Source organism: Lentinula edodes (assembly GCF_021015755.1).
Source record: "Lentinula edodes strain Le(Bin) 0899 ss11 chromosome Unknown C8R40scaffold_19, whole genome shotgun sequence".
Lineage (NCBI taxonomy): Eukaryota > Fungi > Basidiomycota > Agaricomycetes > Agaricales > Omphalotaceae > Lentinula > Lentinula edodes.
Window position 1 is genome coordinate 598,978 of NW_025764325.1, and position 26,820 is coordinate 625,797.

The 26,820-nt window shown below is 46.3% G+C and overlaps 6 protein-coding genes across 6 annotated transcripts; 2 read left to right on the top strand and 4 right to left on the bottom strand.

Moving 5' to 3' along the window:
• Nucleotides 1-684: 684 nt before the first annotated feature.
• C8R40DRAFT_1160964 (2-nitropropane dioxygenase) lies at nucleotides 685-1,918 on the bottom strand (the record flags this gene model as incomplete). Its single annotated transcript, XM_046230077.1, has 5 exons — nucleotides 685-738; nucleotides 788-1,278; nucleotides 1,331-1,669; nucleotides 1,731-1,832; nucleotides 1,882-1,918. The coding sequence occupies 5 exons, from the start codon at nucleotides 1,916-1,918 to the stop codon at nucleotides 685-687; spliced, it is 1,023 nt and encodes a 340-aa protein (XP_046086085.1).
• A 1,417-nt stretch (nucleotides 1,919-3,335) lies between these two features.
• C8R40DRAFT_1046470 (uncharacterized protein) lies at nucleotides 3,336-4,339 on the top strand (the record flags this gene model as incomplete). The annotated part of the gene is made up of 4 exons (XM_046224366.1): nucleotides 3,336-3,536; nucleotides 3,599-3,677; nucleotides 3,736-4,070; nucleotides 4,142-4,339. The coding sequence occupies 4 exons, from the start codon at nucleotides 3,336-3,338 to the stop codon at nucleotides 4,337-4,339; spliced, it is 813 nt and encodes a 270-aa protein (XP_046086086.1).
• Nucleotides 4,340-4,846: 507 nt separating this feature from the next.
• C8R40DRAFT_1171096 (cytochrome P450) lies at nucleotides 4,847-6,932 on the bottom strand (the record flags this gene model as incomplete). Its single annotated transcript, XM_046231647.1, has 9 exons — nucleotides 4,847-5,081; nucleotides 5,140-5,244; nucleotides 5,311-5,459; nucleotides 5,527-5,685; nucleotides 5,745-6,007; nucleotides 6,069-6,169; nucleotides 6,228-6,398; nucleotides 6,461-6,822; nucleotides 6,903-6,932. The coding sequence occupies 9 exons, from the start codon at nucleotides 6,930-6,932 to the stop codon at nucleotides 4,847-4,849; spliced, it is 1,575 nt and encodes a 524-aa protein (XP_046086087.1).
• A 1,758-nt stretch (nucleotides 6,933-8,690) lies between these two features.
• C8R40DRAFT_239368 (uncharacterized protein) lies at nucleotides 8,691-10,310 on the bottom strand. Its single transcript, XM_046234455.1, has 8 exons — nucleotides 10,268-10,310; nucleotides 10,067-10,214; nucleotides 9,760-10,007; nucleotides 9,689-9,704; nucleotides 9,579-9,638; nucleotides 9,422-9,512; nucleotides 9,258-9,363; nucleotides 8,691-9,200 (listed from the first exon to the last, which is right to left on the bottom strand). The coding sequence occupies exons 2-8, from the start codon at nucleotides 10,144-10,146 to the stop codon at nucleotides 8,782-8,784; spliced, it is 1,020 nt and encodes a 339-aa protein (XP_046086088.1). The 5' UTR covers nucleotides 10,147-10,214; nucleotides 10,268-10,310; the 3' UTR covers nucleotides 8,691-8,781.
• A 603-nt stretch (nucleotides 10,311-10,913) lies between these two features.
• On the top strand, nucleotides 10,914-12,005 carry C8R40DRAFT_239808 (uncharacterized protein). The gene is made up of 3 exons (XM_046234456.1): nucleotides 10,914-10,973; nucleotides 11,029-11,110; nucleotides 11,165-12,005. Exons 2-3 carry the CDS (start codon nucleotides 11,108-11,110, stop codon nucleotides 11,804-11,806), a joined length of 645 nt encoding a protein of 214 aa, XP_046086089.1. The 5' UTR covers nucleotides 10,914-10,973; nucleotides 11,029-11,107; the 3' UTR covers nucleotides 11,807-12,005.
• Nucleotides 12,006-12,776: 771 nt separating this feature from the next.
• Nucleotides 12,777-14,692, bottom strand: C8R40DRAFT_1251891 (S-adenosyl-L-methionine-dependent methyltransferase; the record flags this gene model as incomplete). The annotated part of the gene is made up of 10 exons (XM_046233709.1): nucleotides 12,777-12,942; nucleotides 12,994-13,286; nucleotides 13,346-13,400; nucleotides 13,454-13,602; nucleotides 13,655-13,881; nucleotides 13,937-13,990; nucleotides 14,050-14,173; nucleotides 14,230-14,284; nucleotides 14,333-14,407; nucleotides 14,465-14,692. 10 exons carry the CDS (start codon nucleotides 14,690-14,692, stop codon nucleotides 12,799-12,801), a joined length of 1,404 nt encoding a protein of 467 aa, XP_046086090.1. The 3' UTR covers nucleotides 12,777-12,798.
• Between the last annotated feature and the right edge of the window lie 12,128 nt (nucleotides 14,693-26,820).

Here is a 26,820-nt window from a genome sequence, read left to right on the forward strand (position 1 = left end):
TAACCCTAAGTATATACAATCCAAAGAAGCAAGAAGGTTCAAACCTTTGGGATAGAACGAACTTTGGGAACACGCCAATGGCCATGACACCACACTACACCACATGACAAGATTTGAGTGAAGGGAGGTGTTCATTTCCGCATTCTATGTGGAAAGGAAGGGGGTAAACAGTGGGGGGGAGTGTGGCGAGGGAGGGGAGAAGAAGGGGAATCTCATATAAAGGGAGGTGCTCATGTCCGTATTTTGTGAGGAAAGGGGGTGAGGAGGGGGAGTGTGGGGAGGGGAGGAGTGGGGATTCTGATTCTGGTTTTCAATGTGTAAGGTTAAGATGTACTGTATATGTGGATAGTGGATGACTGGAAGATGAGGAAAGGAAGGGTAGATGAGGAAAGGAGGGGAAGGAAAGAAGACGACAGAGGAACGACTGAAGCATGGAATATCAGGTGGAATGATTTTAAATAAATGATGAATATGACCTTGGATCACTTAAGAGACGAATTTTTCGCTGAGTGGAGGGAAAGGAATCGACACTCATATCTTCACTCTCTCTGGGACTATCTCCACTCTGAGCTCAACCAGAGACATTTCAACAAATGTCTTCTCGCCGGATATTGCGTATCCATCGGGTCTGTTAAATGTGCATTCTTCCTACTATTGGGTAGCTAAATTTATGTAGATGTGACTTCACTTTTCAGCCATCACAGCGACGGCTTCTTGGTAGAGTTTTTGGATGATGCTCTGTGACAAACATTAGAGCGTAAATGAGTACGAAAAGTCTCGCTCGTACCTGGGTGCTCTCTTTATCGTTTATGGAGGCAACGGCATCCCCAGCCCAGATAACAAGTCTGCCAGAGTCACCATTGGCTTTACTCTGATCATGCCTTTTGAGCCGCTCGTCCAACGACAACCCCTCCTTCTGATCCTGGACAATATCGTTAACAATGGCTCTCCCGTCGATACCCTCAGGCCACATCGCAGTTCGGTTAACCTCGTCAAAGACAGTACTTCGGATGGTGCACGATAGTTTGGAGTTGAGGAGAACCTCTTTCGTTTGGTCGGGATACATACATTCTGGGGTACAGAGCAAGCGGGAACCAATGACGACGCCGTCTGCGCCGTGTTTTGTGAGGAAGGAGGCTATTTGAGTTCCGGTAGAGATACCGCCCGCAGCTAGGACGACGGGGCGAGATGCGGAATCGGGGATTGCGGTTAAAACTGACGGGAGAAGAGTTTGTAGAAAAGGTGCATCGCCTCGTCCGTGTCCACCTGCTTCGTTCCCTATTATATACCCTGTGTTAGAAAGCGTGTAAAGTCCGCCAGCACAACGTACCTTGGACAACAAGGACATCGACTTTCCACTCCTCCACAGCGCGTTTGGCCTCGTCGATGTTATTCACGATGACAAATATAATCGTCTTGTGATCCCTGTTCTCATCGTATGCTCTTACCTTTTTCACGTATTTCCCCAGATCAACGCCAAACGCGAACCAGATGGCTTGAGGACGTTCAGCGAGGACAGCTGGGATCCGTGGATCGTCGGATTCTTCGGTCATATCCAGGATCCACCCGAGGAGTCCTACGCCCATGGGAACCGGGGATTCTGGGGGTGTGTTGAGGATTGAACGCACCGCTTGGATTTCTTTGATCAGAGTCGTTGACGGTGTGAATCCTGTGTGTGTTGTCCGAAGATGAACACGTGTACTTCTTTACGGTACTCTTACTTTACACACCTGCTGCGATGAACCCGAATGCACCTGCGCCAGTTGCTGCAGCTGCCATTTCAGGTGTCGATGCATAATACATCGGCGCTGATACAATCGGTATCTTCGTACCTGTATCAAGTCTCAACTCCCGTCTATCTACCACTTTGTTAGAACTCACCGAGAAGCGTAGTCAGCTTTGTCTTCATCGATGCCATTGGTTTCAGTTTAGTAGGTCTAGTTTTGAGGGAAAGGAACGCGTTTTCAAGCTAAAATATAAAACTTCTTTCCATTTAGCCATTTCCGGCTCATCATATACGCCCAAGATCTGTCCGAATAATCCGAGTCTACTTACCACCAACCTGCCACCAACTTCCCCTTTCTGCCCTTTCTGCCTCGCTTTTCGCGTATTATCGACCCTACTGATTAGTGTCGATTCTCTCCCCCGGGCCCCATGTCTCACCGCCGGATATTCCTACTGTCACGATAAAAAAACTGGTAGCTTGGCTACACAATTTTTTATGTTTGTCATCATCATCGATAATCAATCATTTGGGTTTGGCAGTCACCATCGCATGTGAACGTAAACCGGTAGGCACGCCCATTCGCGATTGAGGTGAGCAAAAGTTGACAAGTGATATATGTACACTGTAAAAGCTAACTGTACCCCCTTCGTGAATCTCAGAAGTAAGTATGTACTGTACTTACGGAGACAGGTGGATACCAAAACCCATGCGATACGAGGCGATACGTCGATACCCAATTTAATTGGTCACGCTTAGTGACCCCCGCCGTCGGGGGAGGAGGAAAGTATCCACCCGAAGAACTTGAGTTCAAACACTTGATATCTGATCCTCATGCACAAAGGCCTGAGGACAGACATCGCGCCTCACCGCGAAGGTCTGCTATGTAACAAAAAACAAAAACGAAAAACACTATCAAATCATCAGAAGATGTCAGAAAGCAATATCATATATTGAGGGGTCCCAAGTCAACCGCTAAAAGAGCCTGCAGGGTAGGGTTTTAGCTTCATGATCGTCGTCTAGGTCGTCGTTACGATATTTTCGGGGCGGTTGTTGGAAGACACAAGAGAGTGTCGCGATTACAAATTATAATAAGAGAGAGAGAGATCCAGAGGGTTCGTATTACCAGCCTTCAATCCCTCTCTTATTCTTTCTTCTTGTGACCCCCTCTCCACTTGACTCCCCTCCCTGATACTCTATACATAGATTGCTAGTAGAGACTTTCGAGATCATGGGTCAACTCTCCCTCGCAAAGACGTTCCTTATAGCTCCCTACGTCGAGGCATGTCATTTTCATTTTTTTTGTGAATCGTGAAAGTATAAAAATTTATCTGACTCTCCTTTACTTTTCCAGGCTATAGTCTATGGTTCGTGTTCATGATCGACCCCCTTCACCTGAAAAAAAAGAAATCGTTGCTTACTTCATCTATCTCCTCACCAAAAAACAGGATTCTTCGTCGCGATCTACTGTACCACCCTCTACATCCACTTTTCAAATGTCAGCGGAACCCAACACGGTGATCGACACGGTAACGTGAGTTGTGAACTTGAGACCGTGCGGGACTCTCTAATGAACGAAGCCTGCTTTTTTCTTTCTTTTTTATCATAGGTTATGATCGGGATCTCGTCCCTCATGTTCTTCATCGCAACTTGGCATCTGATAATGAACGCATACCGGATGGTCGAGGGATACGTCGACTACGCTCTCGCTCCCGGTGGTGCAGTGGCGTATATCGGGAATTTGGTACCCTGGCATCACATCCTCAAGGACACACTTTATGCTACGCAAGAGATTCTCGGTAGTGCTGCAGCTGTTAGTTGTCCCTTCGATCTCACTTCTCGTAACACATCCTTATCGTACCCCTCCTCATTTAGATATACCGCTGCTGGGTACTCTGGGGCCACAATTGGAAGATCATCCTTTTCCCCTCGACGTTACTAATAGTTAACACCGGTATGTGTCATACCCATCCCATAAACTTGCTCTCCCTTCTGAAACCCCCCTTCCCTAGTCGCCGGATACATGGTGTGCGGGCTATACAGCAAAGTATCCCCAACCGACACCGTATTCGCATCTAGCCTCACCGTCTGGATCAAGATCTTCTACACCCTCGCTGTCGTGCTCAACATCATCACCACCTCCCTCATGGGATACCGCATCTGGTCGACCCACCGTCAATCATCGCGCTTCGCCACTGGCCACAACAACAGCCGACTGCTTCCAATCCTGAGAATCCTCGTCGAGTCAGCGGCGCTGCAGCTGATCATTGAGATCGTCCTGTTGGCTTTATATTGTTCGGATATCAACGCGCAGTATATTTTACTGGAGAGCGTAGCCTCGATCGTGGTAAGTCGGAAAAAAAAACTTTGCTCGATATCGTGACGGTTTTGTGTTGATGGTGTCATCTCTTCCCCCAGGGTATAACGTTCAATGCTATAACCATCCGCATCAAGTTCCAGAGCATCCGCAGCGCCGCGAGCAGGAATATCTCCAGCAACGGGGCGATGCACACCGTCGGGAGCATGCCGATGCGCCATATTCAAGTGAACATCGCGAAAGACGTGGAGGAAGGGGATGATGGGCTTGCGTATTCTAAATCGAATAGCGAGCCTTAGGGTTTGGGGGGGTTGGTGGGCGTTAGAGACCTTGGTGGTCGGTGAACGTTAGGTAGGGGTCTTGGTGGAAGTGTTCAAGTGTTTGTATAATTAAATTATACATATAATTGTTGTTACGTTGTTACATTGTTGTTAAAAGTACTACACGAATTTCGGAAACCTGGCCTTCAATTCACCATGCTTGTGGGCTTCTCGTACTACATAGACGTCTTCCTCTCCGATGCCAACGAGCAATACTCAAATGCGCAATGGTGGATCTTTGCATGCCACTGAGCTCTGGGTCCGAGCTTCGGAAAGTCCTGAAATACCTCGACCGTTTTACGTTGCCACGTAAAACTCACTTTGAACACGCTTCGAAGCTGAGGGTTTGTTCTCACTCCTTGACCAACATTTTTTGGTAAATAGACTAAGAGATGAGATCGATGAGAGTCTACATAAGTTAAAGAGCCCAAATATATACTCATAAGTAAGCAACTAAGCAATAAAACAGTAAAAGCTCATCAAAGATCAGAGGGTCCAATAGGACATCTCGTGTTGGTCTTTGAGAGCCGACTCCAAATGCACATCTCGAGGCTCGAACCTTAATCTAAACGAAACTGGCGTTCTTCCTGAATTCCCTTCGTATTCTTCGAGAGAGATCGGTTCCTCTGGCAGGGAGTGGAAGTTGAATGACCAGAGTAATTGAGAAATAGCGAGCCAGAGCTCCCGCTCTGCTACATGTATCCCGGGGCAAATTCGTCGCCTAAGGCCGAAGCAGGTAATTTAGTGAAAGCTTGTACATGAGGAAGGGAAGGACGTACCCAGCTCCGAAAGTCCAATGATCACGGTTCATCACATTCGGTAGTTTCGCGGACTCTGCGCAGCTCAACTCGTCTTCCACATATCGATCAGGGTTGAATGACCAGCTTTAAGAGGTAAACCACAGTCACAGTCAAGACGCTGCGTCCGAAATGGGAAGAAGGGGGACTTACGGGTCTTCATATCTCGCCGAGTTGTGATGGAGAGTGTAGCAGTTTAGAACGACAGCAGTACCTTTGGGGATGTATTGTCCGTTGTAAGTAAAGTCCTCTGTAGTGCAATGCGGCGTGGCCATCCAGAATGGTGCGTGTACACGTTGTACCTAGGTGAAACAAGGATTTAGCAATACTACATAAAACGGGGTACACCCTCGAAGTGTCTTTTCTCACCTCTTTTATGATCGCTCGTACGTAGGGAAGATTCGCTTCATCTTCTGCCGTAGGTAGTCTATCTCGTCCTACTACCCGATCCAATTCCTCTTGAGCTCTCAGAGCGACTTCAGGATGGGACGGTATGAGTGCGAGGAACCATTGGATGATGCCAGATATCTAAAAGAACAATGAGGAACGGTCAGAGCTACCGCAAATCCAAGCGCGGTATTACGCACAGAATGCACACCACCAAGTGTGAAAACCGCGGAAAGCATACATAAATCGTCCCAGTCCAGTCTCTCCTTCTTCTGATCCTGGATCAGAGTCTTGACGAAACACTCGGGAACATACTCTCCTGCGTCAAGTCTGTCCTTTAACCGCAGAATCATGCTACCGTACACGTCGATGAGATCCTGTTGAAGTTTAAGACCTCGCTTGTGCAAGGTAGATGGAAGCCATTGTAAAGGCTCAAAAAAGTCGACGGGGTTGGACCAAACACCTAATGAGACAACATTATGAAAACTATATATCGAACACAAATGATTTTACAATACACGTACCCGTCAAATCGTTAAACTCCATCGCAAGCTCGAGCGCTCGGGATATCAACGGGTCTTCGATATTCGCAGTTCGGATCCCGAACGAGATGAGGAGCATATTGCTAGTTAGGGGGGAAGTCAGGTTTCATGGGAATCTGCTACGATTTGTGGGACCCTCACTTTAACGCGAAACGGCCTACGTAGTGTTGAGGACTGAGAGGCACTTTGCCGAATTGCCCATCATCTTTCATCGTGCGTATCATTATGTGCGCTTCGTAATTGAGGCTGTCGATGTATCCCTCGATCGCTTTGGGCGTAACCACCTGAGTGACCAATTTCCGGTGGTGTCTCCTTCCCAATCCCAACAACGGCAGTCTCACAATAAGGTTGATTAAAAATTAATAAGGACTCACCAAGTTTCACCATACTCCGAAGCGGTAATCGCTTTCCCATGAAGGATCGTCCGGCTTTTGATAAAATACCTTTTTCGGGAGGAAAAAATAGCGCCGTTCGTTACCAGCAGATCCCTCGCGACGTGCGGGTCGGAGATCACGACAAACAGCTGAGACCCCATCCAGATGGAGAATAGAGGTCCGTATTTCGCGGCCCAGGTTTGGAGTGCGCGTTCAGGATATTTTTTGAGGAATAGGTAGCGGGTGGTGGGACCGGGAGGGATGCGGGACCCATTTGCGTCACGGATAAGTGGGCGGAGGAGTATCGGACTGATCATCCAGAGAGTAAATACAAAGGAACTGATGAAGAAGAAACAACAGATCTACAGACAAGACGATGAGCAAAAGGCGATACCCACAAGAAAATGTGATCGAGATGTTGCTTTACGAAAGACAGACGTACCTCAACGAGGGGAACCCTTGGGAAAGCCATTTCTAACGAAAGTTCTCTGCACTGGAGACGGACAGGTTTTTTTTTGAAGCGAAAAGTAGAATCGAGTACAGCTGAGGGGACGAGGTGTAAGATAGGAATGCGAAACAAACGAGATCTTGCCAAGTTATGCGTTATTTATCGGACTCTGCCTATCGAGTTATCGAGCATCTTTTGACTCACCTTTTTTTTCTTTCTTTTGCCTTCCCCTCCAAGAACCGAAAATTCTTTGCCAACCAGGAACATCCCAGGAACTCGATGAATACACTGTACAGCTTGAACTGTAGTCCGAACGCAGTTGTTTATGGCATATCTGGGGGGTTCTCAGATTCGCGCCTAGTTCTGTCCTATCCTGTCCTACTAGGTCCTACCACTGTCCCTACCCCGTCGTCTTTGTCTCATCCTCATCCTGAGTCTCATTCCTTCGGATCTCTTAGCTGCACTCTGCTTGACCGTGATAGTCCGTAACGCTCCGCAACCAGCCGCAACCCTTGTTGACCCAGATCCAAACAGATCTTCCTTCGGAACCATATGCACCTGTTGCATCCGAGATCTGCAGGAATTACATGAAATATTCGATTCTAAATTAACGGAATCAGAGGGAGCCTATCGTGGGTACCTCCTGGTATGTTCTCGTGGTTTTCATGATCAATAGTCTATAGTTATTCAGTGCGCTAAAAAACTGTCCTCACCTCGCTATATTTCCCCGAGAGTGGGTAAATAGGATAGGATGGGATAGGATAGGGGCAGATGTTCAAGAGCACACATACATAGGAGAGCGTAGGTCATATATCCTGTCGCCGATGGAATGTAACGGTGTGAGCTTTATTTGCCTCCTTTGCCAGATTCGTCATTTTCAGATTTCCGATATATCCGTTGGACATCCCTTGAGTTAGGAAACCCCTTCAAGTTTCAAAGCAAGCAAAGACAGAGAAGGTTATTTACCAGACCGTTCGAGCTTTGGAAAGTCTTCCTGTCCAGACAAGACGAAAGTTGATTCTGTTGGACCTTGTTGGACTTGTGCAATCATCCGTCATTGACACTAAAAACTGTGAAATGTCAAACCTGCCCTTGATTTTCTTACAGTTTCAGGAGGTTTCGAGAAGTTTCAATTTTCAAAACTGTTGGAGCAGGTCCGCGAGATTCACTGAATGAGATTTTTTTCTTGAGTCGAAATCGCTCTCAACGTAACCAGACGTAACCGTATAAGACCGTATAGCCTGACCTTTCTGATGGCATGATCCTGACATTATGAATATTATCCATCCACTAGTCCCGGCGCCCCGACCTAATCATCGCCTATCATCGCCGACTCATATCCTGCCTATATTCCTCTGTATTATGCACTTCTAGTACCTCGTCAAGTCCTTCTGAACCTCCTAGAAACAAGTTTTAAAAAGGTACGTAAGAGTGTTGAGGGTAAGGAGCGATACCGTTGAGTTCCAAAGATGCCACTGGCACTAGGGCAGAGCACGAAATAACGCTCGTTGAGTGGGATAGATTGACATCAGACGACAAAGTGGCCGCGAAGAAGCATATAACCTGAATTTGTCGGCATAGTCCGGAGGGGGGGGGGTGTCCTATTTGAGAGAAACTATGAAGATATGTATAGAAGGACTACGACTTGTACAGAAATGGCCTTAGGCTCGTTCCAAGGGGACGTGTTGTTTCAGTTTCGATATCAGCGGCTTTCGCGAACTGGTTTGAAGTTGGAAGGGATGTGAATGGGAATTGTTCGTAGTGAACTGGATGCCAACTTGAAGGTTCGTTAACACATCATTGACATTGAACGCGTTAACATTGACGGACAAATGGACAGTACCAATTGGAAGGTCCCAAGAACGCTGATGAACTACGACACAACCTCCATCTCCCGCAAAACTTCCATCGTCGTCTCATACAACTCCCGCTGTAGCCGCTCGTCCTTCGCATACACCGACGGCTCCGATATATTCGCTATAGGCGTCAGATACGCACCCTCATACTTCTTCCTCTCGGCCTCATCTGTGCTTTGTCTAGAAATAGCAATCTCCTTCCCAGCAGCTGCGAACGCCGAAGTCATCGCTCCCTGTTTCCACGATACGAAAAAGAGCGGGCCAAGGAAGGTTTTGAGGAACCATCCGAAGAACGGGAAGGAGTTGAGGAAGCCAGTTGCGCCTACGGTTCTTACAGCGCCTGGGTGGACGGCGAGGCAGGTTATACGTGCTGATTCGGTGTTGAGACGGGTTTGCAGGTGTTTCAGGTGAAGGATGTTTGCGAGTTTGGTGTTTCCTGGGTGGGAAGGAGTTTGGAAGAAGTTCGGGAAAGGAGATGAAGGGGGAGACGCACCATAGGTATCAAGATAGCCGAACACGGAATCACCATATTGTCTATTCAAGCTCTCCTTTCCAATGAACGAATCCGGTTTTACACGGGTGTGAGCGAGAGAGGATACCTGCAAGATTCAATATAAGATTAACCGTAGGAGACAAGAACGAGTAACGGGATCGTACGTTGACAATACGGACATCTGAATCCTCGAGAGACGCAGTACGTTTAAGGAGCGGAAGCAGAGTTTCGGTGAGAACAAAGTGGCTGATGTGACTGTAGGTCGCCCGAAGATACATCAATACCGAAAAGGTTCGAGTGAAAAAGCAATTGGAGGCATACTTGACGACCATGATATCCAATAGCCCATATTCGTTAAGCTTGTATGGGCCAAATGAAGCACTATTCGTACTCAGTATCCGGGCGGCTGCCATCAAACGCCAAAAACTTACTGAGAGGCGTTGTTCACTGGGACAGAAATGGATTGAGAATAGCTGGCTTTTCGAAAGATGCCCAATATTACCGAGTATGTCCAGCCTTTCTTCCTTTGCAAGAAACTCCGTTGCAGCTTCCTTCACTGAACGCGGATCCGAAAGCTCAAGCTTGAACCAATGAACGCTCCCTTTGCTCTCCCCTTCTCCACCACCGTTCTGCAGCTCGGCCCTAATTTCCTCGATAGCTTTCTGCGCTTTCTCCTTGCTTCGTGAGGCCATATAAACCTTGGCGCCTTTCTGCGCTAGGAATTCAATTGTAGCATAGCCAATTCCAGTGCTAAACCAAACCATTCCATTGAATGAGCAGAGCATACAGAGAGTCAAACTAAGGCTCACTTTCCGCCAGTTACCAGCGCTACTTTTCCATGAAGATCGACCAGGTCGTTTTCCGTTATGACTTTCCGCGAGAAAAACATGGTCTAGTTGACAGGGGAGGATGACGGTTCTCATCACTGAGTTACATATGTATAGCGTGCGTACTGATCTGGAAGTTTTTGCTCAAGAATTCGATGGGTTGATACAGGACACGGGACTCACCTGTACTGGATCTTCCTTCTGATTTTTCTTTGTTGTTCATAAGAAGTCTTTTAGAGCACCAAGGATAAACACGGAGCAAAACATTCGAACATCACATCGAAGAACAGAGGATGCACAACGTGTGAAATTTATCACCTTGCTTGCTAGGTCCTGCGCTATGTCGAAGAACACGAGAACACCCATATTACAGCTCTCACTGATCTAATCAACAACGCCGTCAACGATGTTATCATCGAATACGCCGCAGTCGGACACGCCGTACCGTCTCTCGACACACTCGAACCAGGTCCTTTCCAGCACCTCAAAGACACACCTGGGCGAATGACTAGAGTTATTCAGATCATCAAAGCAGCCTGTGCACAACTTTGCTCTAGCATTGCTCCTCCAGGCTCTATCATGATCAATGTGTGTGTCACAGGGATAATTGGATTTGAATGCAGAAATCATTGGAGGTATCGGAGGTAGGCATGGACTGGGCATAACTTTCTCCTGATATAGCTACTCATTGAAGCTACTCTTGCCTAGCACAATGAACCTGCCTGCTTGCTTGTTGTAACCAAGGCTAAAATCGCAGACTTCCTACTCGACAAATCAGGAGGGCCACCAGCATCAGAATTAGCTTCGTACGCCCGGGCCGCAGGCCTTAATGCATGGAAATTAACACGTATATTGCGCTTTCTGGCAACAACCCATTGTTTCAAAGAAGGTGAGGATTGTCCTTTGACAATTTCAAGTAGTACTTACCGCCCATCATGCTTAAGTTCTCCTCCTTGTACCTATGCTAATAAATTCCCTATAGTTCACCAATAGCCGGCGGGAGCTCTGAGGAGACGTTAAGAAATGGTCGGAACTTCTAGTTAATAACTATGAGTGACTTATTTATCCTCACCACCTCAGGTACAATGGCCGCTGTGGATTTTGAATGAGGGGGAAGAACAACTGGATTGGGGAAACAATGATGATGAGGAGGCTGATGATAATGAACGAGCTCAACAAGCACTAGAAAGTGTTCCCCTCCGATCACACAATCATATACATCAATCATCTCAATCACCTCCTCATAAGAGGCGGAAGATCCAACCATTAGCTCCCTCATCTCCCTTTTCTCCTGCTCCCTCTCCACCTCCTGCTCCTGCTTCTCCTCCACCTCCTGCTTCCACTTTTCCTGGTCCAACACACATTGTTCTTACACTTTCTTTTTCACTGAGCCAGCAATTTCCACCATGCTCAGCAGCACCTGTTATGTATTTACCCCATCCTGAGATGCCTTCCATGGCAAATTCCCATCTTCCTCCTCCTTCAATGTTGCTTTGTCTTCCTCCTCCTGATCTTCCTTTGTGGGTTCTGCTTCCTCTAACTCTAGATCCATCATCTGTAGGGCCTGGGTACTGGTCAGAGCAAGATACTGGCTGGAGAGGGCTCTCCAGCAAGAAAAGAACCCAGAGCAGAAGTCAAAGCCTGCTCTGGGTGCTTTTGCTGCCAGGAAGTGTTCTGAGCTGCTTTCGGCTGTTTAGCCGAAAATACAGGTTTTGCAGTTGATTAGAGCCAAATGCAAGATATTTTCTCAATATAGTTGATGAGTGGGAAGCTTTTGAAGAAGATTGTCCTTTAGGGTACCTAATACAGAATGGGGCCTACTTCCAACAAGGCAATGGAACACCAACACACCCTCCCAAAAATCTGTTTGTTCCACCTGTGTCTCAACCCCCAGATGTCATTGATGGTGATTTAATTGATGACTGAGGATTTCCCCGTTGCAAACACTTTACCGGACAATGTAATGGAAGTCAATAAGGTGCCTGAAAACTTGGGGGAACTTGTAAATCCTTTGCTGCCCCTGAATGATTATGGTTTCGACAATGGTAAGTCATATACCGGGGCATGTTTTTATAAAAATCAAACTGTTTTTTCAATCTAACCTGATTGATACATAGTGCTGTCAACGTGCCTGTTGATGTAGAGGCATGGAAAGTTATCTGAAAATTCCTCTTCTTGGAGATGACTCTTTCTCAATGTGAAGATGAACTGGACAAACTTATAATGACTTGAAGAGATGTCCTCTTCTTTGTCAAATCACCGCACTCGAAGATGATGCTTATAATTTTAAACATGCCATTGATGTAGTCATTGACTGGTGAAGGCACCACTGTACAAGTTAACAATTGGCATCCATGTTATTTGACCCTCTGTTGACAACCGACACTGACCACGATGATTAAGATCCTCAACTGAACTCCGCTAACGTCGATCAGACTGTTTCCTTTCTTGGATGAAAATAATGACATATACATAAAAGAATGTGTTATTTATTTTTTCTTTCTTGCCTGTTTACTTTGTCTAAATTCAGTCTGTGATTGTGAATGAACTGCATTGGCATGGCAACCTTGTTTTCTCCCTGTCTGTTCTGTCCAGTGCCTCTATGATACATCTCAGTATTGACCAATAAGGGAACAAGTGGCTCAAACAGCAATATAATTTTATAAGTTTTGATCTCTAGCAAAATCAGTATGGAAGAAATATTTGACCAATGATTAGAAAGGAACAGCTTCCATGGATTGCATGTAGGTGCTGTCACCAGGCTGACGGTTTACAATTGTAAGCTTCCAACCAGTGCTCCGGAGCAGGCGATCAAAGTGGTGAATCGTACGTTCTTGGGAGTTGAATAAGAGGCACATCTGTTAAGTATATCAATAATTTGCTTCATTGTGACTAAGCAAGTAACATACATCAATATCTGAAAGATACCCCATTTCATTCATAGCTCCATAGTTGGCCAGCAGAGGAGCCGGAGCTTCATTAGGGACAGCACCTATAATGCTGTTCTCTTCATCACCTGCAGGATCATGACATGCATAAGGCATGATACTTTCAAGGATAAGGAGCACAGTGCTAGGAGTCGCTGCTTGACGAAGATTTAGCAATATTTTTACACAGTATTCATCTGACCAGTCATGGAGGATTTGCTTGATCATGAATACTGCTGCATTTTTCTGGGATTGTGGTGTAAAGAAATCATGAGCTTGGTAAAGGAGAGCTCAGTAACCAAAACAAGACTTTGAATGGGAGAAGTATAGCTACCCTCAAGACAAATTCGTCCTGTACTCAAAGCCTCGGGCATATTTTTACTCCACCACTGATATTGGTTCAGTCCTGGTGACCATTAATAGGGAGAATGATTCAACTTACCTTTTTGCCATCCTCAATTGGTCCCAGAAGATCTTGAATGACGAAGTAAAGCTCAGGAAAACTTTTTGCAATATTTTGTGCCACACTACCAATCCCACCCCCAACATCCACAACCAGGGATCCACTAGGTAGGTCCTTCCAGTTATATGCTTGAGCTTTCATTAGCACTAGGGTTGTAAGATCTTGGCAGTGAGGTTGCACCTTTGAGAACAGCATCCGGAGGTTGCAGAGCATCAATTCCCTTCATACCAATACCAAATCGGATTTCACGGAATCTTTGCTGAGGCTTGCTATAATATTGCCACAATGTTTCTCCATCGCCCACTGCTTTTGCAAATGCAGATGCTGTGGGAGCCCCGGAATGAGCAGTCGATGGTTCAGAACAAGCCTCCCATGCATAAGCCGAGGCTTTGAATGCCTCATCCAAGCTATTATAACGTGAATGAATGCACAGCTCCTGTCTCCGATCAAAAGAAGACGCACTGATGAGATGCCAGAGCAGCAAGACCCGGAGTATTATCATGCTTGTGTTCGGGGCTGAAGATTAAACCTCATTGTGAATGCTATACTAGTTATGTCTAGCTGTAATGACTGACTCTGCCTGAACCTCTTGGCTTGGCTTGAGAGTGTCTAACATACTTGATATGCGGGTGTTTGTGAAAACTTCAGGCGTAATTTCACGGTATATGTGGTGTAAAGCAAGAATCCTCAAAAATTGTCCTGCAATCAAACAAATCAGATGGATTAAAATTCGGTTAGTCCTGCATCATACATACCCAGTTTTCGCGGGTCTTGACCATTGAGTCTGGCAATATCTTCAACATGAGCACCCTTTGTATCTTATTAATTCTAAACGATAACACCAGAAACACAACTCACCTTTGTTCCTGCTTCTCGGAGAATTTCCGTGACATTGGATTCAAGACATACACGCAATGCAGCAGATTTGAAATGCTAGATGAATTAGTTATACAGCTGTGAATTAGGGAAGTGTGTAGATATCACTTACACCTCCAAGGATACAGGAGGAGGAGTCAAAATCGCAGCAAGTTGGTGTGCAGCTGCTACTATGAGACTGGAAGCCTCTGCAGCACGAGGGTCAGTGCGGAAGTCTTCTGAGGTGGGATGAAAAGGAGCCTGTAGGTCCGGGATATGTGTACCATTGCTGGTGCATGTTTGTTCAAGGACATTGACATTAGAAGTTAGAATATCCAGGAGAGATCGGATTGTGGAAGACATGTTGCGGATGTTCTTGAGATGGGATATCCAGTGTGGAGCCAAATTGACAAGTCTTTTTAAAGGCTCATCAGGTAATAATACCATTGGGAACTATTACACAGGATATTGTGACTAAATGATGCTGGTATGAAGGTGATTTGATGGTGTTTTCAATTTCAGCAGATGATGTAAATCCGGCGAGTCATGAACTGGTTTGAGCATATCAAAATCTCTCGGAACTTGTAGAAATCAATCAACTAGAGCTTGGTGATGATTTCCACCTGATTGAATGATATAATCATAACATTAAAATAACAGCAATAACAATAGAAAAAAAGCAGAAAAGGTTTGGCGATGTCAGAGTGCTCCAAAATTACAAAGGCAATCTGCAGCACGGGAAGTTCCAGGAGAGTTTTGACTGGATACTGTGATCGCAGGTTTCACGGGGTATGATGATGTGTCCAGCCTGAGCATCTGACCTCGAACTGTTAGAAATTTATTTTGTAGTGTCTTAGTGAAATTGGGTGTGAATTTTCAAGTGTTACTCCTATGTGACCTGTATAATCCTCCCTTCAAGGGGAATGTCCTTTGACCACCTAGTGTCAAGTCCATGCCTCGGTGCTCCATTCCGCCGCTCGGTATTCCGAAGATCTACCTTTTATTGTAATCTCATTCTTATTGTTCTTTCTCGCTACACATACCCTTTCACTCTAGTCTCTCCTTATTGTCTTTTACTCTACCCTGCAGGTACTACACGTATAACTCCTAGTAGTTAGTCTAGCGCTCCACACCGATGCGCCGATCCGTAGATATAAATACTGCCTGTATGCTACTATAGTTCCTCAGTTTAATTATCGACTTAGATTCCCTTCTCGACTTAGTTCTCCTCTAAGTCTTCAGGCTCATTGCCTTGAAGTACTCTCTACTCTAACCTTAGGACTTATAAGTTCTTTGGTTCGCTCCTCATCATCGGCGATACCGCCGTTCTGACTTGGCTGCTACTGGCTCCTCTTTTCTACACTCTCGATCTCTGGGGACTAGCGGCGTAGCGGCGGTGTTGTCAATAACTTCACTACTGTCCCACTCGACCTTCCGCTCTTAGACACCTTGTGGCCTCTGGCATGGTTCCACGGTGTAAATGATCTTAACACCTAGCAGTTGGAGCTCACTGTGGATATTCAGCGCTTTGAACATGGAAACACTATGAAGCCACTAAGGAGGAATTCTAATGAGAAAGTGATCATATAGGCAGTGATGTACAGGAAAGGATATTGGATGCAATTATGCAAAATTCTGGACACTTGAGACTGGAATCATATTGACTGGAATGCTCAAGAATCTACAGAGGGTGTAAACCACACTGGATTCAGCAGGTTCAGGCACAAGGTGCTAGAATGAATAGATATTGTCATAAAGTACGCAGCCCCTATCATTTTCCTTTTCTCACCGTCTCGACGCCTTTACTTGTACGATACATCATCCCATCACTGTCAAACCCCCATCGATTACTGATCCATCGATTACTGATCCACCTGACCCATCTTCTCCTTCTACTGGCTTCCGCCACCTTCCTTGTTCCTAAACTGTACAGTATTACATCGTTGTTTCTCGCAGACCGGATTATGTATATATAGCCAACCCTCCACAGCCTGGTCCCTTATCTTGACCTCTCTGTCATTATCTGGGACCAGGTATGTGCTTACTTACTATTACCTATGACTACGATACTCAATATATCACTGTCATTATCTGGGACCAGTCTGCCGCCGTTCTGCTTAGTCGCTCCGCCTTGTTGCCTTGTTCAGTTGCTCCGCCTCGCCGTTCTGCTTAGTCGCTCCGCTTTCCCGCTCCGTTAGTCACTCCGCCTCTGCCGCTTCGTGACAGATATACTATTTCCAGCAAGTGAAAAAGGAAAATTTAGATCACCTATGTACCTGCCAATGCTGCGCATGCTATGCCTCCTCATCATGTGGTTGCAGAGATACAACTCCAAATTACCTCCATGTGAGAATTACTATATGTGGAGAGATGCATTCTCCGATGCCGTTTGGGTGGTGAAGTCAACACCCATGTGTCACGTATCCACACAAAGCTTCAAAGAATTACAACAGAAATCAGATGAAGAAGATCAGGTATCAGTGAACTCCAGGTTTGAATCAGATAACTGTCACACTGCCATTGCCAATTCTTCTGGGACTCACACTTGCTCCATCAGCTTCATCTCTTGATCATCAGAGCAATCTTTCGAAAGGAACAGCAAGTTGCAAGCTGCAAAATCATCAGAAGAACCCTTGAAAGGCACCATGTGGTTGACATTCATCAATATATACTGGTGCAACAACACCATGGGCCTGTATCATGATTGATCTGTGAAGTAATTGACAACCCATTATCCATCCTAGTTCCTGGTAGGTCATTACTTGCATGATATCGGACTTGAACCCTGCTTGCCTTTGGTTAAATGATGGAATACACTGATGTGTTTCAGAAATTATTGCATTATCCATCAATGTTAGTGAATGTTGCTGAACTGTCAATTTTGAATTCAACCAAGAGAATTCCGATTTTCCTGTTGGTTTGTAATAGTTAGACAGTGAATATATTTACTACCTTATACTATATTAGGGGAAGCTTGTGTCTGGCATTGTGAACATTTATGTTTAAAAGTTTACTGTAGCTGAATGTATGATCCTTAAACTCATCAAACTCCCAAATCTGTAAGCAAGTTCTCCTCATGAAATATTTGCAAATTTAAAGTATTTTTCTTGGATTTGAACACTACTAAGAGCTACACGGAACCAAAGAAAGCAGTATTATCACTCCACATTATCATTGTGGGTGCGGGACTTGCTGGTTTGGCTGCTGCCTTCTGTCCAGGCAGAGCTGGTCATAGAGTTATTCTAATTGAAAAAGCATCCAAGATTACTGATCTTGGTGCTGGTATCCAAATTGAACCAAGTATTTCTGCTTCAAATGTTGATCAACAGGAATCTGAATCCTTTGCACTAGACATGGCGCGTTTGTTCATCCGTTGGGGTTTAGTTAACCAGCTCAAACAAATGGGTGTTATTCCTCAACATTTGATATTCTTTCGTTGTATGAGAGGTCTAATTGTCCTACATTATACACACGCCATCATCAGATTCCACAGGTGAAACATTGGCAACCACTCCTTTTAACAGCATGGAGAAAATTTATGGAGCACCTTATATGCATATTCATGTCTATTTCATCTGCAAAACCTGGAGCGCTCTCCCGCATTGAAAGCACCGAAAGCAAGATTTTCAACTTGCTTTCGGTGCTTTGGCTGCTGGGAAGCGCTCTCAGCTGCTCTCGGATGGTTAGCCGAAAATACATGTTTTGCAGATGCAATTGAACTTCAATTGTCTATCTATAGCAACTCTGTTCTCATATGCTTTCAGAGGCAGGACCTTCTTCAACTTCTTGTTGAGCTTGCATCTCCATATGCAGAGTTCATTCTTGAGAGTGCAGTCACTTCCATTGATCCTATGGAGCCTTCTGTTACTCTATTATCTGGCCGAACCATCAAAGCACATGTCATTGTTGCTGCTGATGGAATAAACAACACAATCTGCAAGACTCTTTTCCCCCACAGTGTGCTTAAGGAAACTGGCAACATTGCATACAGATCCACTGTACCGGTGGAAGCGCTAAAAATGACCCAGCATTAAGATTTTTGGTCGAAATGCCCCAAGTCCACTGTTGGCTTGGCCCTAATGGATGCATTGTATCTTATTGCATTGTGAGATTTGTCTGTCTATTCCTAGAGGGTATATCATTTACTGAGTGTATAGAGTGGAGGAAAAGAATATAATATTGTTATCATCATCTGAAAGAAACACATTTCACAAAATCAGGAAAAAGAAGCTCTGCAAACTATTCAGACATTCATCAAGAACTGGGAACCTTGGTAATGCACATCCTCCCTCTGATTTCAGATGTTGATTGCGGTAAAGTAGCATCCAGAAGCTATCAAAACTGATAACATTTGTTATGCAGACAAATATCAGGGTATGCCCTCCATTGAAGTGCTGGAGACATTGTGACAATCATGTGCTGGTTGGAGATGCATGCCACCCAATTTTGGTAAGTTTGCCACTCCTCTGGATGTAGATCTGAATCTCAGGGTCATACAGCCATATTGTGCTCAAGCTGCTGCAATGGCAGTAAGTATCATGTTTTCCATACAAGCAAATAATGTTGTTCAAATTATCAAAATTAAAGATTGAAAATGCAGCTGTTTTAGGCAGACTGCTCATGGAAAATATCAAGCAGAGAGCAAATTCCTGCAATTCTTCGGGCATATGAAAGTATCAAGATGCCCAGGATAGTATCGACTCTGGCAGACACATGGACGAATCGTAAAGTATTTCACTTGTCCTGAACTTCTACTAGTGTGGTCATCACTGCAAGTATTCTCCACCTGACATAATTCAACCCTTTTTCATGTACCCACACTTTTCAGGGCTGCTAGCTCATTTCAAATCACTCATCATATCCACTGTGAGAACTACAGGAAATAATATGGAATCCTTTCATTGTGATTTCAGATCACCAGCACCTATTACATGAAGATTTTTGTTTGAACCAGTATCAATCTTGCAGTACTCCTCCTTTCATGTCCGTCTAATAGACAGTGTTCACACTAATGATCCAGTAAACATTATCCATGACAATTGAGTAACCCATCAACTCATTCATGTTTGAATCCCAATAACCCAAATGCAAAGAGTCTGAGAACTTGGCACAACTTGTTCTGATGTACCCCGAATTGACTTGTTCCTCCCAAATCTGGACAAACTAGGAGTGACTTGCTGAAAAGTGCCTACTTTTTTTTCTGTCTTGGTAGTTGTTTGACATTTATTTTGAAGGAACATGTAGCAGCACTATTTTTTCCAAATCCATGTATGTTACTGATATCACATTCTGATAATCTATGGTTCATGAGGTTTTTCTAAGCCTAGTGTCAAGCTTAGATTAATGGCAAGTTTACTGTGTCCTTCAGCTAAAGTTTTGCAGTCCTATGATTAGGTTGTCCTGTAATTACTTGGCAATAATCCTCAATATCCATTTAGGGACTCCTCCAAAGGGAAAATGTGACTGCAAAGTGAATATACAAGTTGGTAAATTAGTGCCATTGAGCACACATAATTGTTGATATTATGATATTGACTGTCCAGGTGTATAAGCTCAGATAAAGCTCAACATCTAGTTCTTTCTTCACAGAACCATTGGCAGATTAGTGGAGTAAGATGTAAAAGGAATGGTTCACAATGTTCAAATTTCTGTGTCAACTCAAGTCAGATATCTTATGCTTATAACATTGTGTAGTGCTGTTAAGATCATGTACACCGTGTAACCGTGCCAGAGCCACAGGGTGTCTAAGTGCGGAAGACGAGTGGGACAGTAGTGAAGTTATTAACAACACCGCCGTTACGCCGTTAGTCCCCGGAGATCGAGAGTAGAGAAGGGAGGAACTGAGAAGCAGCCAAGTCGGAGCGGCGGTATCGCCGGTGACGAGGAGCGAGCCAGAGGACGTCTAGTCCTAAGGTAGCGCAGAGAGTACTTCAAGGCGTTGAGCCTGAAGACTTAGAGAGCACAGATTGGAAGAGGGAATCTAAGTCGATAATTAAACTGAGGAACTACAGTAGCGTACAAGCAGTATTTATATCTATGGAGCGGCGCAGCGGGGCGGAGCGCCAGACTAACTACTAGGAGTTATACGTGTAGTCCTGCAGGGTAAAAAGTAAAAGACAATAAAGAGGGACTAGAGTGAAAGGGTATGTGTAGCGAGAAAGAACAATAAGGAAGAGATTACAATAAAGGTGGATCTTCGGAATGCCGAGCGGCGGAATGGAGGCCCGAGGCATGGGCTTGACAGTATCCCCCTCTTAGGCTTGAGCCCTCGAAAGCCATTAATACCGGGAGTTGATTGGTCAACAAGGAAAAATTTTAAAGGCCGTCAGCATCGGGAATTTGGCCCGTCAGTCAGCAGGAAAATTTTCAAAAGCCGTTGGTGCTGGGGATTATCGTTAGTCATCCAAGAAAATTTTCGGTACACCGTAAACCGAGTACAACTCGAAGAAAATGTCTTGCTGGTCCGTGCGCAGTTTTGACCCTATAAAAAAAGGGCCAGGTTTTGCCGCTATGGCCAAGTTCCCAAAACTCCAAGTCTACACATGTCCTCTAGTCGCACCACCACCAGAACCACCACTACCGTCGGCTCGATTTCGGTCACCGGCGCCCATCCAACTTCGCCCCCGGCCCCAACTCGCCCTTCAACGCCGGATCCCTCTGACGAGGAACGGGAGCTCGAGCTCCAATTGCAACTCACCAGGGAGAAGAACCGGAAGAGGAAGGAGGAAAAAAGGAAGGCGGAGGAAGAAGCTAGACAGAAAGCAGAGGAGGAGAGGCAGAGGCAAGAGGTCGCCGAGCGGGCCGCCAATGCCAGAAGATTGGAGGAAGAGGCAGCGGAGAAGAGAAGGAGGATTGCGGCAGCCGCGGCAGCGCGAAACCGCTGGGGCCCTTCCCCAGGGGAAGCATCTACTTCCGCTCGTCGAGTGGAAGTAGAAGTTCCTCGGGTGGTTAGGAAAGCCAAGGGCAAACAGAGGATGGAGGTGAGTGATTTCTGCCATATCCTCACCGACTTACTAACTCTAAGTTTTTTAGGCTAGCGGCGGAGATCCGGACGATGGCGGAGATGGCGGAGATGATGACGATGAAGACGACGATGAGCGAGTTCCCTGCGAACGATGCAGGAACAAGAAGATCCCTTGCCAGATGCAGGCTGGCAAGAGGAGTTCAATTATTTGCAAGCCCTGTCACGACGCTAAGGTCAGATGCTCGTACTCCGGGCGGCCTTCGACGGTGAAGCGAGAGGGGGGAGGACAACCGATCGGCGAGCGCCTGGCGATCTTGGAGAGCCAGATGGCTCAGCTGCTGGCAGACAACCGGCAGCTTCGAGAGGGCCAGTTGAAGGACAACACCTACAACCGCCATATCAACCGCAAGTTGGACTGGTTGATGACGGACGCCGCGAGAAGGAGGAAAATGCCACCGGAGATGCCGGAACCAGGACCTTCGCGGCTGCCGAAGAAGAGGAGAAGGGTTGTGGATAGTGAGGAGGAAGAAGAGGATAGGAGGATGGGAGAAGAAGAGGATGGAGAAGGAGAGGAGGAAGTAGAGGAAGAGGGAGAACCGGCGCCGAAGAAGGCCCGGTCGGAGAAAGGGAAGGAGAGAGCGGAGTAGAGTAACATCGGACATCGGACATCGGCCTTCGGCCATCTTCTTGTACTCTTCTTGTTGCCCTGCCTTCGTTATATAATTTTGTTTTTTGGACTTTGTATATATAAAAATGTTAACTCGATTTTGAAATCGGAAAGCGAATGGGCCGCGAAGCGGCGTAAGAAGTAATTAGTACGAAGTGTAATTAGTCTAAGTGTGAAAGAAATATAAGTGAAATAGTAGATAGAAGGAGAATGTAAGCAATTAAGAGAAAGAGATAAACACTCAATTTGCTATCATCGTGTTTATCCTCTAAACGCACAAAGTAGACTTCGGCGGAGCGCGGCGAAAAAGGGAAATGGAATAAAATGGTTTTTTGTGATCAAGGTCCAGGTTTGTGAGGGTATCGGGCGTGGAACGCCGGTACAAGTTCGTCAGCATGTAATTCATCAGCAGCAAGAGATCAGTACCTTCGTAACCGGCCCACCGAATGTAATAACGTAGAGGACAACGTTTATACCTTCTGTCCAGCTTGGAGTCGAGGATTTCGGCAACGTTGTACTCCTCTTCACCATCAACTTCAATTGGAGGTGGAGGAGATTGAGTACGATTCGGGAACGGGTTCGGCGTAACCGGCTCCAGCTGTGAGACGTGGAATACCGGGTGAATTCGGCAAAGATAGTCTGGGAGCTTGAGCTCATAAGACAAAGTACCAGGTCGACTGATGACCTTGAAAGGGCCAAGATATTTTTCTGAGAATTTTTCAGTAGGACGAGTAGAACGAATGTGCTTAGCAAGAACGAATACTTCGGAGCCGATCGGGAACTCCGGGTGCGAGATTCTTTTTCTGTCAGCTTGTTCCTTGTAACGAGACTGAGCTAAAAGGATTTCCTCTCGAAGGAAGACGTGGAGTTCATCGAGATTGACGACGAAGTCTCTGGCTAGATCAGACTTCATGTCGACCTCGGGCCGAACGGTGATATTTGGGTGGTATCCTTTGTTAGCGAAGAATGGAGTAATACCAGTGGAAGCATTGGGAGCGTTGTTATAGGCGAACTCGGCGATCGGGAGTAAAGGCGACCAGTCATCCTGTTGGTAGGAGCAATAGATCCTGATGTACTGCTCGAGAGTCTGATTGACACGCTCGGTCTGCCCATCGGCTTCCGGATGATATCCAGAGGTATAGTGAAGTTCCATAGAGAGCGCTTTACCGAGAGCCCGGAAGAACGCCGAAACAAATTCGGAACCACGATCGGAAGTAACATGATTAGGAACACCATGCTTAGAGAAAACGTGAATAACAAAAAGCTCAGCTAGATGTTCGGAAGTAATGGTGTCGTGAGTTGGAATAAATATAGCCTGTTTGGAAGATCGATCCACGACGACGAGGATAGCTGTATAGCCATTCGACATTGGCAGTTGCTCAATGAAGTCCATAGAGATGGAGTCCCAGGGTCGGACCGGAACCGGCAAAGGTTTCAACAAGCCGTAAGGCCGGTGACGGCGGGGCTTATTGCGACCACAGATAGTGCAAGAGGTAACGTAGTCACGAACAAAGTCTCTGACCTTGGGCCAGGTGTATTGACGACGTACAGCTTCTAGAGTGCGGTTCTGGCCGAAATGGCCGGAGAGTGGATGATCATGGAAATAACGAAGGACTTGAAGGCGAAGGTCGCCGTGATTAGGAACATAAATACGGTCATCAAGGCGTAGTAGCTTGTCACTACCTAAGCTCCAACGTTCATTGGAAGGATCTTTAGCAAGTTCCAAACCAGCAACGGAGCTTGGATCGGCGGGAAGGGCGAGAATGATAGCTTGGTGTAGAGCTTCGATATCCATGATAATCGAGGCTCGTAAAACGGGGCCTTCCAGGAAGGTAGCTCGAAGAGACGCAGTGAGTTGTTCGTTAGTAAAGATAGGGCGAAAGTTATGAGGGTTCACTTGGGCGTAGCCGATATCCCCCTCTTTAGGGTAGACGTCCCAGCGTCTAGTTATCGAATCAGGTTTCTCGCCGAGTTTCCCCGGTCGGAAGCGAATGACCATATTAAATTGATGTAAAAATTCTGACCATCGGACCTGTCGGCGTGTAAGAACCTTGGTAGTAGAGAAATACTCAAGATTCTTGTGATCGGTGACGACGTCCACCGGATCACCCGAACCTTCCAGATAATGACGCCAAGCTTTAAAGGCCTCGAAGATGGCCAGTAGCTCTTTGTCGTGTGTATCGTAGTTGAGTTCCGCCGCATGAAGCGTTCTGGAAAGGAAGGCTAGAGGATGAATTTCACCGTCAGCATATTGGATGGAAAGAATAGCCGCAATGGCGTAATCGGAAGCGTCGGTCTCCACGATAAGTGGGCGATTCGGCTCCCAATGGGCCAGTATCGGCGCAGAAGTAAAAGCGATTTTGAGGTTTTCGAAGGCCTCTTGACAGCTGCTGTCCCAGATCCAGGGAGCGCCTTTTCGGGTAAGCCGAGTCATCGGCACAACGATATCGCTATAATTATAAATAAGACGACGATAGAAATTTGCGAAACCCAAGAAGGACTGAATGTCCTTAACCTTCCTCGGGACCGGCCACTCTAGAACTGTCTGAACTTTCTCCTTGGACATAGTCAATCCGTCGGGAGAAAGAATATAACCCAAATACTCAACAGTATCCATATTGAATTCGCACTTGTCGGGGTTGGCGTAAAGCCGATGTTTCCGTAACCGCCGAAGAACCTCCTTAACGTGTTCTCAGTGTTCTTCTGGCGTATCAGAGTAGATTAGAATATCGTCAAGATAGACAATAACACAGACATCGAGCATGTCAGAGAAGATGTCATTAACAAACCGCTGGAAAGCCGCAGGGGTGTTCGTAAGGCCGAACGGCATGACCTTCCATTCGTAAGAGCCGTAGCGAGTCCGAAAGGTGGTCTTCCATTCGTCACCTTCAGCGATTCTGACCAGATGATAAGCGTGAGCGAGATCCAATTTGGTGTATATTTTAGCTCTTTTCGGAGCGTCGAGGAGATCTGATATGAGTGGGAGTGGGTAACGATCCTTTTTGGTGATACGATTGAGTCCACGGAAATCGACGCAAAGGCGAAGTTTGCCGTCTTTCTTCGGGACAAAAAGGACCGGAGCACCGTGAGGAGAGGATGATGGGGTGATGGCACCAGTAGCCAGCTGTTTGTCAATAAAGTCTTTAAGGGCGACTAGCTCCTTTTCAGACAAAGGATAAATACGGCCGAGAGGCAGTGAAGCGCCCTCTTCCAAGTCAATCTTCAGGTTGTGAGGGCTGTGTTCAGGAAGTGCATCTGCAGCAATCTCGTCAAAGACGTCTGCAAACTCAGCATACTCTGCTGGGATAGAATGAGGAAGTGGAGGGACAGTAGGAGCGGTGGAAGAGCGGTCGGCGGCGCGGGCCACGACCTCAGAGTGGATAGCACGAAGGAGAATGGGTTCCATACCAGCGTCCTTGCAAGCCCTGTTAAAGACTGCAGCACTGACGAGTGCAATGTCGACCTCGGGAGTTTCCAGTTGAGCAGCAAATTGAGAGACCGTAGGATAAGAATAGATGGGTTCAAAGGGAAATTTGGACGAAAGGGGCTTGGCCCGTAAAGTCCGAGAGCGAGAGTGAGGTGAGTCCCCAGGAGGGGTCTCCAGAATTGTCGGTGAAACCGACGGCGAAGGTTCCGGTAGCGGAACAGCGACCTTTGCAACAACAGTGTTGATAGCAGAAGGCACAGACGTCTGTGGAGAATCAAAATGTGAAGTGTTACGGAACGTAATGTTTCGAGATGCCCAGTCAATCAACGGATTGTAGCGGGATAAGAAACTGTAACCTAATACTGCTTTACAGGATGAATCTAAATGTGTAACATAAAAGGGTAATAGAAGCAGCTCGCCGGAAGGGAACCGAACGGCGATATTCGCCATATCGGTAATGGGTTTAGAAGATAATGAACCATCAAAAAGACGAAGATTAACAGGAGAGATTTTGGTCGTAGGAATGGAATTTTGAGAAACATAACGAGTATCGATGAAAGAGTCAGTAGAACCAGAATCAACAAGAGTAGGAAATTTAAGAAGAGCAGAGATGGGTTCGGCCGGCGCGGCCGAATCGGATAACGGAAATTCAGTAGTCAAAGATATTACAAGAGATCGTTCAATAGAGGAAAGAGCGGACGTGTTGAGATATAACTCCCCAGGTGAGGTACGAACCTGATCAACGCAGCTCCCAGTTCGTACCGGGGAACAAGAGCTGCGGATTAGTTTTCCGAATCCTCTTCAACAACCTCAATGGTTGCTTCGGGGGTTTCTTCAACCTCGGCAGCGCGGCCCTTCGATTCCCGGGCCTTTCGCTTGTTGCAGTCGGCAATCTGATGCTTACCACCGCAGAAGAGACAAAGGTTGTTCTTCATCCTTCTTTCCCGTTCGGAGGGAAGTACTTTACCATCTGCTCCTAGATGGTTGAACGCGGGGCGCTGACCGCCGGATTGGCCGGAATTCGAAGAGTTCTGGGGCTTACCATTGTTGTTAGGCTTACCACCAGAGAAGGGTTTAGGTTTCGGCGTGAGCGGCGCCGAAGAGCCCGAAGGCTGAAAATTGTTTTGCTGGTTAGTAGAACCAGTCTTGAAGTCCGAGGAACCCTTCTTTGGGTTCCGAGCAATAAAAGGCTTGCCAGCCTCACGCTTCTTGGTTTCTTCGCGCTTCCAATAACGATTGTCAATACGAAGAACTTCTTGACAATAATCGGCGAGTGTTGCCAGTTTGGGCAAATGCGCCATTTCGTCCTTGATGCATTCAGCTAAACATTGTCCATAAGCCCATTTCAGGGCAGCAGAATCCCAGTTGGTACTAGCAGCCAGGGTGTTGAACCGGATGTTGTATTTCCGGATGTTCTCGGTTTCCTTCATCTT

What these genes read in the sequence shown, in the direction of transcription:
- C8R40DRAFT_239368 (XM_046234455.1), bottom strand. Translation starts at nt 10,146, where the DNA reads ATGTTTTTCTCGCGGAAAGTCATAACGGAAAACGACCTGGTCGATCTT. An exon ending in GCGCTGGTAACTGGCGGAAA is followed by an intron (nt 10,008 to 10,066) that starts GTGAGCCTTAGT and finishes GGTTTGGTTTAG; the next exon opens with CACTGGAATTGGCTATGCTA. An exon ending in CAGATGTCCGTATTGTCAAC is followed by an intron (nt 9,364 to 9,421) that starts GTACGATCCCGT and finishes TGAATCTTGCAG; the next exon opens with GTATCCTCTCTCGCTCACAC.